Consider the following 17,927-nt stretch of genomic DNA (forward strand, 5'->3'; position numbering starts at 1 on the left):
TACACGCCTTTAAAAAAAATACAATTGACGCAGAGATTGTGGTGGGACAGCACTCTGGAATGCGAGTTTTCCTGTCTTGAATACCATTATGCCCCTCTGACGATGACATGTTCCCGTTCAGTTTCAAGAGGAAACAGTTTCCGATCAGGCTAAGTTTTACAATATTTTATTGTATGTTGCGAAAATATTTTTAATACATCATATACATTTTTAATACATCGTATACATTTTTTTAAATGACTCAAACATTTTTATGAAATGTGTGAAAAAATTTCAAATGCAACGTACATTATAAAATTACACACATTTATATTTTACAATATTTAAATATATTTTGAAATGCCACATACTATATTTTAAAATGTAATGTACTACTATTTAAAATTACACACATAAGGATCAAATGTCGCGTATGCGTGCAGAAGCTAGCAAGGCTAAGATCGATCCAGTTGCTTGTTGTTTATGTACGCATCAGCTGGTCTGAATTAATTAGCTTTGCTCGTATGTCGTGTGTTTCGGTGGAACCAAGTTTACTTACGTCCAGTCTCGTACAGCCGAAAAGTACTTGATCGAGTCAGTGCGTACAGGACCTGTGCCAACAATGCATTATTTTTTTTATTTTTTTAACGAAATAAAACTTAAGTGAGCGGGTGCAGCGGGGGAAGGATGTGTGCCCTTTGAAAAAAAAAGAAAAAATTAAAATGGGCCAGCCCGTCAGACGAATCCCAGTTGACACGGTGTCAGGGTTTGATTTAGACTGGGATTGCATAGTTCAGGGTGTAATCGATCGGGATTTCTATTTGGGGGTTCATTTCGTCCGACCAATACAAGTTCAAGGTTTAAATTGGACTTTTTCCCTTTCGAAGTATCAGGGTTTCGAATAAGAACTCATCTCTTACAAAGCGATTTCATTTTTTAAAAACTTATTTGAACTCCATACTTTTTGTGTGTTCAATACGCATCATTCAAAACCACATCCTGAAATTTCAACCCTTTCTCGCCTCATTTTCTATTTTCCATGCATTTAATGATTTGTTTTTGAGCTAGATGCCCTTTAAAATGAAAAGCGCTACAAATAAACTCTGAAAAGGCTACAACTTGTCATGGTATCATCATTTCACACACATGGCATGTGCTACAAAGTTGAAAGGTTTACGGCAATAACTGGATCATCTCCTTCGAAGTATCAAGGTTTCACACGAAAACCCATTTGCTATAAAGGCATTTTTTTAAATTATTTCAACTCCAGACTTTCTGTGCATTCAATATGCAGCATACTACAACATATTAAAATCTACAGTAAAAACTAACTAAAAATAATAATAAAACAACAATTAAATGACTAAAACAACTATATAAGGAAAACAATATTGTTTTAATTAAAATCCTAATTTAAGTTATTCTAAAAATAACCAAATAAATCTTACTGTGACAACAATCTAACACATGACTAGGAGCAAAAATTATTAAATTAAAAACTTTTTGTAAACTCAAGTTATTCACAATTTGGATTTAAAGCAAATTTGAACAAATTCAAATTTAAACCATTAAAATTTGAAAACTAACGGCACAAACAGAAACTAGACAAAATTTTGAATCTAATGCAAAAAGAATCACTCAAAAATATCAAATATTCTAAAAGATATAAGCAATTTAAAAAAGAAAGTACAAAGAGAAAACAAATTTAAAAACAGAAAAAAAAATTCAAAACCCCTTTAGTCCCGGTTCGTGTCTCGAACTGGGACTAAAAGTCTACCCTTTAATCCCGTTTCAAGACACGAACCGGAACTAAAGCCTCCAAACCCTTTAGTCCCGATTCGAGACACGAATCGGGACTAAAGGTCTCATTTGAACCGGGACTAATGCCCAACTGACGCCATTGCTGCTCGAACCGGGACTAATGCTAACATTAGTTTCGATTTATAATGAAACCGGGACTAATGTGTAAATCAAGTTGGACGAGAGCCCTTTTTCTACTAGTGGATTTTGGATTGGGGGGAAGGGGGGGGGGCGCGACTGACCATGCTCAAACGTGTCCTGTGAGAAGCAGGGACAGAGCTGTGTGCAGATTTTTAGAGGTCGGGCTGCATGGAACTTGTTTTGTAAAGAACGATTTTCTGCAGCATGAATATATTCAAAACTCTTTTTGGACATTCGTACATATCTACATACGTATCTGCAAAATATCATAACCGTATTATTGCACACCTACAAAAAAAAGTTGGGCTGATTTTTAAATTGTTGGGTCAGAATTTATTTTTTTCATACAACCTACAAATCATAATATTTTCATAAGATTTTTCAAACTTTCCTTCGAAGCATGCATAAGTTTCCTTGAAAATTGTTTTCATTTTTCTTTATTTTGAAATGTGAATTTTGTAAAAAAGTAAGTACCAAGCTCTTTGGAGCTCGGTCTCCATTGGCATTTTCCGGGCGGAGCTGCCTTGTAGTTAAAATTTAAAAATTCTTCATTAGTTTAGTACTAATCACTAACATTTATAGAAGGATGACCCATTGTCATGTACATGATCCCATCAAACATTTTTTCTAACTCGATCCCTGGTGACAAAACGTAGTCATAGTGTATTTTAGCCGTGAGATTATTAGGCCTGAAACCGAGGGGTCAGATTTTGAAATAAGTTATGCGATGGGTAATGTATTAAACTTGTGAAAGGGCAATTATTTTGTAAATTATACTCCTCCGAAATTAACCACCTTTGCTTGGTTGCGGATAATGTTTGTATTCCCGTGTGTATTCTTCAGTACGTAAAAGCTAGTGAGATTTTGTCATTCTTTTCAAGCTAGTGAGAGTTCTACTATGACGTTATTGCCTCCTGCCGCTGGGAGCCTGGGATCATGCCTACGTGCAAGTGCGCAACGCAACACACGGGCCGATAGAATGCAAGGAGTACTCCGGAACTGAAATGAATGACGAGCGAGCATGCATGTGCAGCACGGCAGACGCCACCCCTATCCAGTTTCCAAATCGGTGAAAGCATCCAGGACTGGCGCGGCTACGCTGTTTGCGAGCTTTCGTGGAAACGCCATTGAATCTAATCCAAAGGGGTGGTGGGTGAGGGGGATTCATCCATGACATTTCTACCTCTCTACCATACCAGTGCACCACAACCACATCGATCTGATCGTTCGCGCGAGACCGGCGCGCGCATGGCGGTAGGCAGGAGGCTGGAGCTCCTCGTCTTCTTCTCCACGGCCGGCAGCACGCTTCTCGACCTGCTGGCGGCGGTCATGTGTACCGGGGCGGACCCATACGACGCAGCGTTCAGGCTGCCCAACCGGTTGAGTCCCGCGCTTAATTTTTTTGACGGGGGAATTCGATTTTGAGCTTTCTCTGATCCGTGGATTGCTCCCATGCATGCGTTCTTGTCCAGCTTGATGCGGTGGAGTCTGCTGTGCGGCGCCTTCCCGTGGGGTGGGGTGCTGCTGGCGTTACAGTCGACCTGGCTGGGCGTGCTCGACGCCGGCTGGGAGCCCACCAATGTCGAGCTCCTGCTCCTCGTCGCCGTGGAGTGCGTCGTCGCGTGCTTCACCTTCGGCGTGGCGTGCGCCGCCCTCGGCGTCGACCGGCTCGCCGTCCAGCACGGCAACTGCGGCCCGAGCGCCGCCGTGTGCTCCTTGTACCTTGTCGCCGCCGCGGCCGCGTGCGGTGCCGCGGCTCTCGCCGCCGTGTCGGCCTTGGGGATGCTCTGGATCCTCGCCGCCCGGTTCCGCCCGGCTCGCGCGGCCTAGTCGACCAGGTGCCTCGTCTTGTCAAAGTTTAGAGCCTATGATGAAGCATTCGGCAGAGTACTGATTATGTTGCTTGTAAGAACTCGTGTTTAACTACAAAATTTAAATTCGTAGGATGATTAGCTCTTTGGTAGTAGATGGAGACAAATCCATGGTGTCGAACGCAGCCAACAATCTTAGGGCCAGTTCTTTTGTGGCTTCTAGTAGCTTATTGCATAATTGAGCTAGAAATTTAAAAGAGCTCGTTTTGAAAAGCTAGCTTAATTTATTTCCATCTCCTCTTTCATCTGACAAAAAGCTGAGGAAGAGTAGCTTCCCGCAGCTTATAATTTAAAGTTGAGGAGAACCGAGCATAGCTCTGTTGGTTTGGCGCTGGAGTTTTCAGCCACCCGCCGGTGTTCGAGCCTCGGCTCTAACAATAGGTGCTCATGGAGTTTTCTTTTATAAAAAAACAAAAATGCTACACTTACGTAAAACTTCTACGTAATGTTACTTAACTTTCCTAAATAATCTCTCCTCCCCCTTCCTGATTTTAAGTGGGTGGGGCCTTTTCTTAATTAATCCCAATTAAAAAAGGACACCTAAGCAACTACGTTAGTTTACGTAGCTACTCTACTTAGGTGTAGCATTGCTGATAAAAAAATGATACCAGGCTAGTCTAGACCCGGTTGGTTTCATTCGTGGAAATTACAGGAAAATACCCCATGCCCGCGTGACTGCGTGACCTACTGACCTGCACCCGTGTCGACAGCAAATCATCACATACACGCACACACACTTCAACTCCATACCCTTGCAGATTTGCCGATGCCTGGTCTATTTGCCGCAGAGTATAATGGGCACAATCTTCTGAATAACGAAAGATTTGCAGAAGGGGAGTCCCGTGTTACTAGCCGATATTTTCTTGAACGAGTTGCACGGCTCTGAACATTTGTTGAACTCGATCGCCGATATTTTCTTCCACGGGAACGGAACGGAGCAGCTAGGAACTCATGTGATGGCACCGGGGATTGTGCACCCAAGCATATGGCCAAAGCAAGGGTGCATGCGAAAGCATTGATTCGACCTTGAAATGCGCACGTTGAAATCAGGGAGGAGGAGAGATTGTTTAGGAAAGTCACGTAACAGTACCTAGGAATTTTAGGTAAGTTTAGCATGGCCATGGCCGACCCCAGACCGCCCGGCCACGCACGTCGTTGATGCATGCAGCATGCATTCCACCCAAGAACTCTGCTGACGTACGTATGAACCGAACGTCGATAATTACTCCTCGATCGAGGAAAGAAGCATTGCTAATTCATCACCTTAATTATGCACGTATCAAATAATTCCCCCAAAGTCCAAACGTTCCCCAATACTCCTGTTCAAAAACATTGACCCAATCCTTTCAAGTATACATATACACAAAACTACGAGAGAACAAGTATTTTTTGAAGAACACACAAGACAACGACTTTGCTAACTCATGTATCATGTATTGTACGTATAACGCACCATCCGGATTGGTGCTGGCTGGCGTGCATCCATACCATATGCATGCTCGAGGACATCAACACATACACCAGGGAAGTAACATTTCCCATCACCCTAATAATTTATCAAGGAAACTGGAATCCGCCGCCTCGCGCACCGCCGGTGGAGTTGGCCTCCGGTGGGCTGATGGCCACCCAGAGGAGGGAGATGGTGATGGATATGAGGCCTGACCAGACAAAGACGATGGTGGGTGTCTTGCCGCGGCGGCCCATGAGACCCTTGGCGAATGGGTAGAGATGAGCGAGCACCCAGAAGCTGAAGAAACCGCCGCCGATGAACTTGCCCCACCGCGGGTTGTCGCTGTAGACGGTGCGGGCGAAGGCGAAGGCGATAGCGATGATGTTGAGCATGCCGATGGTGATGGGCGGGATGAGCAGCGATGACCACTTGACGACGTAGAGGTCCGCGTAGATGTCCTCGTTGTCTTCCGCCGCCGCCTTGGCCGTCAGCGTGAAGGAGATCTCGATCCCGGCCATCACCTTCAGCAGCCCCTGCACCACCGCGTATAGGTGCGCGCTTGTGCCTGCCATGAAATTAACAGTGCAAGGACACACACACACACATGGTGGTCAGGTCGGTGTCGGGATCGTCCTAGCTAGCTAGGTCGTAAGTGTATATAGGGACTCTCTTGATGATGCATGCGCGTGCCTGAGATGAGCCAGAATTGCTCGTTGCGCCACCAGTCCTCGAGCTCAATGCCTGACCACTTGACCTCGAGGATGCCGAGCGCGATGAGGGTGATGGTGATGGTGAGGAGGTAGAAGAGGAAGGCGACGTTGAGCGTTTGCACGATGAAGAAGCCGGAGAAGAGGGAAAGCGCCGGGATGAAGCAGTAGGTGAGCAGGAAGATGGAGGTGAACGGGTAGATGCCGACGTTGAGGTACGCCACCCGCTGCAGGAACATGAGCTTCCGCGACGCCAGGAACGCGTTGTTCCGCGAGAAGAAGATCTCCACCGACCCCGTCGCCCAACGCAGCACCTGATGATCGATGGTTAATGTGTATCAATGAGCAACTATATTCTAGAATGTGGAGTATATCAACTTCATTCATTGGTCATTTTCAGAATTGAAGGAGTGAAGTACCTGGTGCAGTCGGTCGGTCATGTTGATGGGGGCTGTGCCGAGGAAGGCGTCGCGTTTGCTGATCCAGTAGACGGAGCGCCAGCCGCGGTTGTGCATGCGGTAGCCGGTGACCACGTCCTCGGTGACGGAGCCGTAGATCCATCCCACGCGCTCTCCCCACTCGGTCTTGTCCTCGTACCAGCAGGAGATGACGGACACGGCCTCGGCGACGGTGGGCGGGTCCAGCGGCGGGCGCGGCACGGTGAGCGTGCCCGGCGGCCTACCGTGCAGCACGGCCGGGTGATCGGCGATCGGACGCGCCTGGAACTCGGCGATGGGGATGGACGCCAGCATCGCCGACGAGTTGCCGAACCGCCTGGGCACCAGCTGCGCCGTGAGCTCCGCGTCGAAGTCCTCCGCCTTGAGCTGCTCCATGTCCGACTCGGGGTCCTTGAAGTTGGTCACCTTCTTCTTGTTGAAGAGCCAGCCCGTGTACTCGGCCGTGCGCGGCGGGTCGAAGCCGTAGAGCGCGAACCGCCGGAACATGCAGCCCGTGCCGACGTACATGGGGCCCTGGAGGCCGTCGAGCGCGCGCATGTTGCCGTCGAAGAAGACGGTGTTGTGGTTGGCGTAGCGGTCGGAGGGGTCGATGCCCTCGAACCTCTGCGGGAACTGGATGTAGCAGATGCGCTCGCCGCCGCGGTCCATCATGAAGCACATGGCTTCGCGGACGGCCTGCGCGTTGTTGATGTAGTGGTCGCAGTCGAAGTTGAGGATGAAGGGCCCGTTGGACATGACGGCGGAGGACCGCACCAGGGCGTTCATGGCGCCCGCCTTCTTGTTGTGGTCGTACCCCGGCCGCTTCTCCCGCGACATGTACACCAGCATCGGCAGCCGGGTGTCCACGTCGCTGTAGTCGATCAGCTGGTCCTCGTCGTGCAGCCCGTACAGTGGGTCAGGCGACGGCGGCCTCAGCATCACCTGCCATGCAACGCATGTCGACCTTTGTTTGATGCATGAGAAGAATATCCCGGCGTGATGATTGAGTGAGCACCTGTAGGATGCCGGCGTGGTTGCCCTTGGCGTGGTCAGGGGAGGACACGGCCCAGGTGCCCGGCCAATGGGTGCCGTCGGCCATCCAGGTAGCCTTCTTCACCTTGGGCTGTTCCGCTGGGTCGGCGCCGGTTTCGCGGAGGTGCTTGAGCATCTTCATGTCCTCGCGGGCGTTGAAGGCGTCAGATCGCCGGCGGATCGAGTCCGGGAGGCCATTGATCCGCACCTTGAACTCATCGTATTCCCGCTTCACCTTGCGCCGGTCCTTGACGAAGTCCGACCGCCGCTTGCCCTTGGTCGGGTCTCCCTTGATGGCGAAGTAGCTGTCCGGGTTGCGGGGCTCGATGTCGTGCTTCTTGCAGAAGGGCACCCATATGTTGGCGAAGCTCGCCGCCTCCGCCATGGCCTCGAAGGTGAGCAGGGCGCCCCCGTCGTCGGACACGTAGCATGCCAGCTTCTCCACCGGGTAGTCCACGGCCAAGATGGAGAGGATGGTGTTGGCCGTGGTGAGCACCGGCTCCTTCTCCGGGTCGGCGGTGGACACGAACACGTCCAGGCCCGGCAGGTCGGACCTGCCGTGCGGGTTGGACGGCGACGGCGTCTCGAACTTCTCCTTGAGCACCGCGAGGTCCGTGCTCCGGTTGATCGGGTTCACCTTGGGGAGGATGTCGAGAAGCCAGGAGAAGGCGAACCAGAGCTCGCAGACGATGGACATGCCCCACAGCCAGAGCGCCTCCATGTTGGGGTTGCGGATACGCCACGTGAGGTAGAAAATGAGCACGAACATCCGGATGACGATGAAGATCCGGTACGGGCTGATGATGGACGTCGGCATCGGCATCTTGCGGGTCAGCGGCTTGAACGGCTTCTGGTTCATGTCGGCCGTCATGCCGCCGTCGCCGCCTAAACCGTCCTCGTCCAGGTCGTCCTCGTACATGCCGCCCTTGGGCATGAAGGCGTTGCCGTAGCCGTAGGTGCCGGAGCTCTCGAAGAGCCAGCGGTTGTGGTCGAACTCGCCGTTCTGGTTCCGGGCGAGCAGGGACTTGCCCGAGGACACGTCATGCGGGTCGTCGTCGGCGTAGTCGCCGACCTTGTAGTGCTCCTTGCAGCCGGGGCAGACGCAGCCGTCCTTCTGCGCGTCCAGGTAGCAGTCACGGCAGATCTTGAACCGGCACTCGCAGGGGTCGACGTCGTCGCCGCGCTCGTTGCGCATGGCCTTGCCGTCGCAGGCCGGCATGGCGCAGCGGGCGGCCTTGGCGCCGGCCATCTGCGGGTGCGTCACGTCGGAGTCGATGACCCTGTCCATGAGGTGGGCGCGGGTGACGCTGTTGAAGCCGCCGGTGAAGAGCGAGTTGGACACGTACTGCTCCTCGGCCTTCATCGCCACGGCCGTCGGCTCGGCGCCGTCCATCATGGGCTGGTTGTCCGGGGTGGGCGGGATGTGCACCGTGTAGTTGGCGTAGTCCGGCCCCAGCTCGCCGTCCATGTCTATGTCCTCGCGCGACAGGCTAAGGTACCGCCCGCTCGGCGTCCGGCGCGCGAACTTCACCGGCTGCCCCGGCGACGGCCGCGACGGGGCCGCCGACCCGCCGGGGTTCCTGGGGGCCTTCTTGCCCTGCGTGCCCGACATGTTCTCCTAGCTGGCTCCTACCTTTTTTTTCCTTTCACGCTGCTTTCTTTCTTGCACCCGTTGCGCGCATGGCCGGGATGGTTCAGCTGGACGGCGCCACGACTGTGTGCTCGTCCATGGCGATGGTTTGCAAAAAATGTATGGGCGCGGCAAGGGGAGGGATATGGCGGGAAGAGGCGGCCTTTGTGCGCGCGTGCGGTGGTCGTTGCGATGCGAGGGAGACCCGGTCTCCTGCCTCGAAGAAGAGATGACTATATTGAGGCACAAGGCGGAGGTGCCGGGTTTGGGGGAGAGCTTGTGTGGTGAAGGAGAAGAACCATGAACCAACGGTTTTGCTTGGGAGCCATGTGAATTATGGGAAGTGACATTTATGTAAGTCTTCTCAAAATTTGTTTTGAATAAGGTTTTTTTTTTGCCACTAGATTGAGATATCCAACGTTCGTCCTTCTTTCTTTCTTTTCAGGCTTTCTTCCCACTCCAACCGCCCACGAAATCGAATTACCCAAGTTGCAAATGCAGTCAACTTATATAAAGCTATTGTGTTATCCAAAAAGGGGAATGCTAAAACTCAGCGGACTGAGTTTTATTCAAGTCTCAGTCGACTTTCTGACCATTAGATTATTTATTGCTTTAAGACATGAGTAGTGCACTAGTGCTGTTTGTTTGTGTAAATCGACCCGTGCAGAACTAGCCGAGCTTGGGCTGATTTTTTGACTTGTTTTTACCTATCGGGTGAAGGAAGTTACGCGCCGTGGGCTAGGTAGGCAGAGGTCCTTTTCATTGTCTGTTCGGCCTTTGCCCTTTTTTTTTTAATCTGTTTAAAATTGTTCTTTATTTTCTTGTATAATTTTTAGCAGAAATTTTGTGTGTGTCCCTTTTGTGTCGTTAATTTGTTTGTTGTATTTATATATTCAATTTTTTTGTTTCTACATTTATTTTCTTTTTATTGATCTTTTTGGTTACTTCTTTTTTAACAGCATGATTATTGTTTTTTTTCATTAATATTTTATTTAAGCAATAAGTTTATTTTTTGAAATTTAAAAAGATTGCATCTGTGTGGTGTTTTGTTGGCATGCCTATTACTATGCACACAACTGCAAGTGTCGCGTTTGACTTTAATTTTATGTCTTCAATGCAACAACTACTCTATGGTATTTTTATCGGCGAGGGCACAATTGCATGTGTGTCACTAGGCACGCAATTGCAAGTGTCGTCCCGACTACAACTTTCTGTTGTTTTGTCAAGAGGGCTCATTGGATGCATGTCAGTACCCATGCAACTGCAATTATTGTCCTTGGTTGCAATTGCATGTCTTCCGCGACTGCAGCTTTGTAGTGTTTTATCGAAGGCGGTCAGTTGCATGGCTTTTATTAGGCATGCAATTACAAGTGTCGCCCCCGACTGCAACTTTATCATGTTTTATCAAGATAGATCATTGCATGCATGTCAGTATGCATGCAACTGCAATTATTGCCCTAATTTGCAATTGCATGTCTTCAATGCGACTGCAACTCCGTAGTGTGGTGAGTTGCATGGCTTCCACGAGGCATGCAACTGCAAGTGTCACCCCGATAGCAACTCTCTGGTGTTTTTTTCGTGGAGGGTAATCACAAGCCGAGGTGCCATTTGATTGCGTGTCTAGTAGCATACATGCGGCTACAACTCTCCGGTGTTTTTGTCGTGGGAGGGTAGTTGAATGTATGCTACTAGGCACGCAACCAAATATCACCCCGGCTGCAACTCTATGTATTACATGCTGCTACAACTCAGTGGTATTTTTATCAGAGGAGGGCTAGTAGTTGCATGTCTACCACTAGGCACGCAACTACAATTTGTCACCCCCGGTTGCAACTATGTGGTATTTTTGTTGGGTAAAAGGGCAATTGCATGTCCTTCATTAGGCACGCAACTGCAAGTGTCTCCCTCAACTGCAACTCAACACCGCAAGTCTTTACCGTGACTGCAACTTAGTGTTCTTTTGTCCGTCGGAGGGGGGGGCTTTTGCATGTCCACCACTAGGCACGCAACTGCAATTATCATCCACAACTACAACCGCATGTATTCAACATGACTGTATCTTAGTATCAAGGAGGGGTAGTTGCATGTCTGCCAAAATCCATGCAATTGTAAGTGTCACCCTCAACTGCAATTGCATGTCTTCAGTGTAACTTAGAAGTGTTTCTAGTGTTTCTTGGGGAAAGGGGACAGTTGCATGTTTGTCATTAGGCACACAACTACAAGTTTTGGCCTCGACTTCAACTTAGTGGTGTTTTGTCAGCAGAAGGATAGTTGCATGTTGTTAGAGCATATTTCTCCATATGTGGTTTTGGTAACTGATGACAATCCCTATGGACTAATGGTTGCCTTAGTTATATTTATAGGATTTGTCCATAGGCACTTCTTTAAGTCCATCTGTTGGGTTCAAGGAGTTTATATGATGACCAAGGTGGTATTCAAGGTATTATCCAAATAATGGTCATAGAGACACAAGGTTGATCAAGATCGTCAGACAAAGAGTAAATCAAGATGATCAACACACAAAGCATACAAGATGTACCGAGAGGGATCAAGTGATCCCATGGTATGGTAAGCATTGTCCATTACGAATTTGTGTACTAACCCATGGTCTTCGTGAGAGTTCTATGTGGGGTTAGGTGTGTTTCCATGGGCTTGCGTCAAAGAGGAAGATCTCATACAACCCATGAAGGATGACGCCAAGTGGTGATTGTCATCAAGATTGCGGTGTGCAAGTTCAAGTGGATCAGCACGAAGATATCATGCTTGAAGCTTGCCATCCATTGTGGTGGCAATGGACTTGTGAAGATATGTTGAAGAGTGGATCACCCATGTTATGTATGGGGGAGCAATCAACTAGTCTTCATCAAGCCAACGCAATCAAGAAGGTGGTCTATCTTGAGGAAGCCAAGATCATCGTCATCTAGCTCAAGAGGATGAGGTGCAAGGTATAGGTTTGCCCTTGATAGGTTTTCTGTTTTAGGATAGATTGCCGTACTTCGTCATACTTTTTGCGAATACTTTTCCAGCGGTGGTAGGCCGGGTAGTAGTATTTTTACTACCGTGGTTATGTGCCTACCAAGCGGTAGTACTGCTCCCTGCCAAGCGGTAGTACCCCTAGGAGCAGCGGTAGTACCACTCCTTGCCAACGGTAGTACCGCTCGGGTCAGCGGTAGTACCGCTCCTCGCCAGCGGTAGTACCACTACAGGCAGCGGTAGTACCGCTCCTCGCCAGCGGTGGTACCGCTAGAGGCAGCGGTAGTACGTCTCCTTGCCAGCGGTAGTACCGATGTGCTCGGGCTGTAAGTGGGGGTAACGGTATGATTCTTTCCCCCACTATATAAAGGGTGTCTTCTTCCTCCTTGGGTTTCATCTACCTCTTCAGCTCTTGTTCTTCCCCCCATTGTTGACATTCTTTGAGCTTGCTAACTCTCAATCCCTCCAATAATTCTTGCTAGTTCTTGAGGGAAAAGAGAGAGGAGATCTAGATCCACATCTCCACCGATCACTTTCTCCTCTATGTGAGGGGAACCCCTTGGATCTTGATCTTGGAGTTCTTTGTGAGCTCCTTGCTCTTCCTCTTATATTTCTCCATAGTTTTTTTTGTTGTGGGGGGATTTGAGTGTGAGGGACTTGTCCACTTCGTGTGCTCTTGTCATTGCATTTGGTGCATAGGTTTGAGTTCTCCACGGTGATACGTGGAAGTGAAGTTTGAGAAGCTTATTACCCTTTGGTACTTAGTACCCTAGAGATTGTTCTTCGTGGATGCTTTGACGTCCTAGAAGCTTGTTGGTGTCTTGGAGCTCAATCATTTTGGTGTAAAGCTCCGGGCTAGCGTTGGGGTCTCCAATTAGGTTGTGGAGATTGCTCCGAGCAATTTGTACGGGTACCGGTGACCGCCCCAAGGGTTGCCATTTGTATGGGTACCAGTGACCGCCCCCAAGGGTTGCCATTTGTATGGGTTCGGTGACCGCCCTCAAGGGTCCCTTAGTAGAATCACGGCATCTTGCATTGTGCGAGGGCGTGAGAAGATTATGGTGGCCTTAGTGGCATCTTGAGGAGCATTATGCCTCCACACCGCTCCAAATGGAGATTAGCATCCGCAAGGGTGTGAACTTCAGGATACATCGACGTCTCCACGTGCCTCGGTTATCTCTTACCCGAACCCTTTACTTATGCACTTTACTTTGTGATAACCATATTGTTTCTTGTCATATATCTTGCTATCACTTAGTTGTTTATCTTGCTTAGCATAAGTTGTTGGTGCACATAGGTGAGCCTAGTTGTTTTAGGTTTTGTGCATGACAAATTAAATGTTAGTTTTATTCTGCATTTGTTCAAGCCTAAACCGTAATTATTTCAAAGCGCCTATTCACCCCCCCTCTAGGCGACATCCACGTCCTTTCACTTGTACCCCACTAGGCACGCAACGACAAGTGTCATCCTCGACTATTATGATATTTATTCAATATGACTATGAGGTAGTGGTGTTTTTGTTGAGGAGAGTTGGGTAGTTGCATGTCTATCACTAGGCACACAACTCCAAGTGTCGCCTCAACTAGAATTGTATGTATTCAACACGATTGTAACTTACTATTATTTTGTTAGGAGAAGTGGTCTAGTTGCATATCTGCTGGTAGACATGCAACTGCGAGTGTCCTCCCGACTGCAACTGACTCTCTTCAAGGAAAGTACAACTTCGATGGTGTTTTGTCGAGGGAGTGGGACAGTTGCATGTGTTGTCACTAGATACACAACTCCAAGTACCCCAATCCCCTGCACGCGGACTACAAATGTCGCCGGGGTGGGGGGGAAGAGGGGGGCTCCACGAGCACTCCCATGTGTCGTACCTCATGTGCAAGTAATTTAACTTATTATATACTTTTTTACCCCATGTGAACATTTTATTAAATACATAACAAAAAAATCAAATGCAAGTTCAACCTTTTTATATGCAAGACTAATATTTTAATACACACTGCATTTACATTTTTTTTCTAAAATACATTTTGAATATTTTTGTTAAATACAGGATGGACATTCGTAAATAATGTTAAACTAATACAGGATGGACATTCGTAAAATACAAAGATATTTCGTAGAAAAATGAGGGTACACTCTTTTGTTTAATACACGAACAATGCAAGCATTTGTTTACATTTATTAATGAACAACCAAAAAGTTAACAAGAAGAGAAGACAAAAAGTTACAAGAAGAGAAAACAAAAAGTGACGTGAAAAGAGGGGCATGTCAGAAAACCATTCAGCATGATCGTGCCACAAACTTTGCTCTGTTTGTTCGGCCTTAGGTGGCTGGCGCATAATGTCGAACAAAAAATGACACAGAAAGCCCAAAACAACAAAACGGCAACGAGGCCACTAATCGAGCTGGTTAACAGGCTGCTGACATCAGCTGACTGAGACTTAGTCTAGCGAGATCCATCCAAAAATGATATGGAACTTGTTTAGGAATGAAAGCAAAAGTGTTGTGCGAATCAATCTTCTCTGTCATTGATATGAAATATTTATACAAGGATTTGGGACGCCAGTAAAAGGCGTCTGTACAAAAGGCGCCCGTACGGACGGATGCGTCCGTACGACGCTTAGACTAATCGCGTCCTAATGATGGTTCGCTAATTTAGTCGGTTCGTAACACTCCCCCTTGTACAACGCCGTCTTGAGTAATCCATTATTGAAAGCTCCTTGTATATTCATCAGTCATTTCTAGAGATTCTCCTCCAAAAACCCTGTGGGAAAAATATGAGGAGAAATGTATAGATATGTTGTTAAAACTCCTTTAAACCCATTGGGAAATGATAAGGAGAAAATGATGCAACATATAGTGATAACTCATATGAGAAAAACCTTCAAAGAAGAAGAAAAATGTTGATGGGTTATAGAGAACAATAAATATGCTTTTAGATACTTTCCTTTAAAAACCTTCATAGGAAAAATAGAAAGTATAGCACATGTTCTTTGTGAAGATATTGCCTCATTAAAAACATCATGAGAGAAAATTTTAAAGAAACTCATAATGAAAAGAGTGCAATGAGATGTGCCATGAAAAACTCCTTTAAAACCTGATAGGAAAAATATAAGGAGAAATATAATATGGCATGCATCAATGCTTGTATTTAATTGTCTCGTTAAAAACCTTTTATGAGAAACATGTTGGAAAGCTCATAAAGGAAAATAGTACATTATTCATTACCTGATGATAATTAAAGGGTTATATTTTCACGAGATTTCTCCCCATGAACTTTGCAAATCACGAAGTCGTCTCATACCAATCCCATGAATGTATTTTTGGAACGTTGAATTTGGTAAAGACTTTGTGAACAAATCTGCTAAATTGTCACATGATTTAGTTTGCAAAATATCAATTTCTCCATCTTTTTGTAATTCATGAGGATAGAACAATTTAGGAGAAATGTGTTTTGTGATATTAGTTTTTATATAACCCATTTGCATTTGAGAAATACAAGCTGCATTGTCTTCATAAATAATAGCTGGTGATCCTAATGAACCAACACCACATGTAGTTTGAATGTGGTTAATCATCCTACGGAGCCATACATATTCTTTTCATGTTTCAAATAATGCAATAATTTTAGAATGATTAGTGGAAGTTGCTACGAGAGTCTGTTTTGTTGACTTCCACGAAAAATCAGTTCCATCATATAAGAATAAGAAACCTGTCTGTGACCTGGCATTGTGAGGATCAGATAGATAGCCAGCGTCAGTATATCCTACCATAGTCATATCTTGGTTTCTGATAGAATAAGCCAAGATCTTTTGTGTCATGTAAATATCTAAAGATATTCTTTACTCCCGTCCAATGATGTTTTGTTGGAGTAGCGCTATGTCTAGCTAGTAAATTTACTGCAAATGCAATATCAGGCCTGGTGCAATTTGCAAGGTACATTAGTGCACCAATGGCACCGAGATACGGGAACTCAGGTCCTAATATCTCTTCGTCATCATCCCGAGGTCTAAAAGGATCGTTATTCATATCAAGGGATCTGACAACCATGGGTGTTTTGGTTGGGTATGATTTATCCATATTAAATTTTTCCAAAACCTTTTGAATATAAGAAGGTTGGTATACTAAAATTCCTGAGGGAAGGTGCTCAAGCTGTAAGCCTTACCAGAATTTGGTCTTTCCCAAATCTTTCATCTTAAATTCCGCCATTAGATGATTGCGTGCTTCTTCGATATCAGGTGTACTTCCAATGATATTAAGGTCATCAACGTATACTGAGATGATGCAAAATCCATTTGAGGACTTCTTTACAAATACACAAGGGCAATCATCATTATTTGACTAGCCTTTCTGAATAAGGAACTCACTCAGCCGGTTATACCACATTCTACCTGACTGTTTTAAGCCATATAGTGACTTTTGTAATTTTACACAATATGCGTTGCGATTGCTTTTGGATTCGGCATTTTAAGTCCTTCAGGGACTTTCATATATATGTCCGATTTAAGTGACCCATATAAGTATGATGTCACTACATCCATCAACTGTATAGATAAATTCATTTGTACTGCTAAAGATATTAAGTATCAAAACATTATTCCACTCATAACACGAGAGTATGTATCATCGTAATCGATGACGGGTCTCTGCGTGAACCCTTGTGCTACAAGCCTCGCTTTGTATCTCACCACCTCATTTTTTCGTTCCTTTTTAAAAAAAACCCATTTTGCTCCCACAGGGAAGACATTTTGAGGAGTAGGTATTACTGAGGAAAACACCTCTCTTTGGTTGAGCGAGTGCAGTTCTGCCTCAATTGCTTCCTTCCATTTATGCCAATCAGGACACTTGAGGCACTCCCTGACGGTCTTTGGTTCTGGATCCAGTTGAAGGGTTTCAGCAATTTCAGAGGCAAAATATATGTCGACAACTGTAGTCTCTCTATTATATGATTCTCCTGATTCTATATAGTTTATGGAAATTTCTTTTATACCTTCACACTCTATGTGATTTCCCACAACAATAGAGTCATGGTGTTCCGATGTCCCAGCTATTATGTTTTTATGCGCATTTATGCTAGGTTCAAGATGTTGAGCATCTGGTTGGTGTCCTTCAACTTGAGATTGAATTGCATCTATTGGTAGAGGATTTGGTTTCCTCTATCTCCGCGGAGGCTTTTGAGAAGCTATATTCCGGCTAACCAGATTTCTCCTACTCTCATTTGGGGTTTGAGTGGTTTTAGTTGGTATCTCCACTCGCTCTGGTGCATTAACAGCGGGAATATGTGATTTGGTGACACCTTTACGGTCAGTAAATGCATCTGGCAGATTATTTGCAATGTGTTGCAAATCTATGATCCTCTGAACTTCACTTTCAGATTCTTTAGTACGTGGATCTAAGGACTGAATGTCTGTTCCATTCCAATCTATTTCCTGGCAATATTTGTGGTATGATTCTCCCCCTAATGCCGGGAAATGGTCCTCATCAAAAATAGAATCAGCGTAGCGGGCAGTAAACATGTCCCCTGTAAGAGGTCCTAGATATTTAATAATTGACGGAGAAATGTAACCCACATAGATACCTAGTTTTCTATGGGGGCCCATTGTTGTACGCTGCGGTGGTGATATCGGTACGTATACTGCGCAACCGAATTTTCGCAGATGGGAAATACTTGACTGAGTGCCACGTACTAGTTGTAGTGGGGAGGTTGTATGATATGCAGTTGGTCTGATTTGTATCAGATCTGCGGCGTGTAATACCGCATGTGCCCAACAAGATGCTGGTAATTTACAATTCTGCAATAGTGGTCGAGCAACTAATTTACTCTTTTAATGAGAGATTCAGCCAAACCATTTTGAGTATGGACATAAGGCACATAATGTTCTAAATGAATGCCCATAGCCA

The 17,927-nt window shown here is 46.3% G+C and overlaps 2 protein-coding genes across 2 annotated transcripts; one reads left to right on the plus strand and one right to left on the minus strand.

Annotated features, from left to right (window-relative positions):
* The first annotated feature begins 2,992 nt into the window (after positions 1 to 2,992).
* Positions 2,993 to 3,750, plus strand: LOC123425391. Its single transcript, XM_045109085.1, has 2 exons — positions 2,993 to 3,299; positions 3,393 to 3,750. The coding sequence occupies exons 1-2, from the start codon at positions 3,091 to 3,093 to the stop codon at positions 3,748 to 3,750; spliced, it is 567 nt and encodes a 188-aa protein (XP_044965020.1). The 5' UTR covers positions 2,993 to 3,090.
* Positions 3,751 to 5,070: 1,320 nt separating this feature from the next.
* On the minus strand, positions 5,071 to 9,029 carry LOC123425392 (cellulose synthase-like protein D3). The gene is made up of 4 exons (XM_045109086.1): positions 7,401 to 9,029; positions 6,368 to 7,327; positions 5,932 to 6,262; positions 5,071 to 5,806 (listed from the first exon to the last, which is right to left on the minus strand). Exons 1-4 carry the CDS (start codon positions 9,027 to 9,029, stop codon positions 5,349 to 5,351), a joined length of 3,378 nt encoding a protein of 1,125 aa, XP_044965021.1. The 3' UTR covers positions 5,071 to 5,348.
* Between the last annotated feature and the right edge of the window lie 8,898 nt (positions 9,030 to 17,927).

The sequence above is a fragment of the Hordeum vulgare genome, chromosome 2H, assembly GCF_904849725.1.
Source record: "Hordeum vulgare subsp. vulgare chromosome 2H, MorexV3_pseudomolecules_assembly, whole genome shotgun sequence".
In the NCBI taxonomy this organism is placed as follows: domain Eukaryota; kingdom Viridiplantae; phylum Streptophyta; class Magnoliopsida; order Poales; family Poaceae; genus Hordeum; species Hordeum vulgare.

Bases quoted from the DNA above. Each gene is read 5' to 3' on its own strand.
- LOC123425391 (XM_045109085.1), top strand. From the start codon at position 3,091: ATGACATTTCTACCTCTCTACCATACCAGTGCACCACAACCACATCGA. The intron at 3,300-3,392 runs GTTGAGTCCCGC...GTTCTTGTCCAG, and splicing joins GCGTTCAGGCTGCCCAACCG to CTTGATGCGGTGGAGTCTGC.
- LOC123425392 (XM_045109086.1), bottom strand. From the start codon at position 9,029: ATGTCGGGCACGCAGGGCAAGAAGGCCCCCAGGAACCCCGGCGGGTCG. The intron at 6,263-6,367 runs GTACTTCACTCC...ATCGATCATCAG, and splicing joins TGACCGACCGACTGCACCAG to GTGCTGCGTTGGGCGACGGG. The intron at 5,807-5,931 runs GCACGCGCATGC...ATTTCATGGCAG, and splicing joins GCAATTCTGGCTCATCTCAG to GCACAAGCGCGCACCTATAC.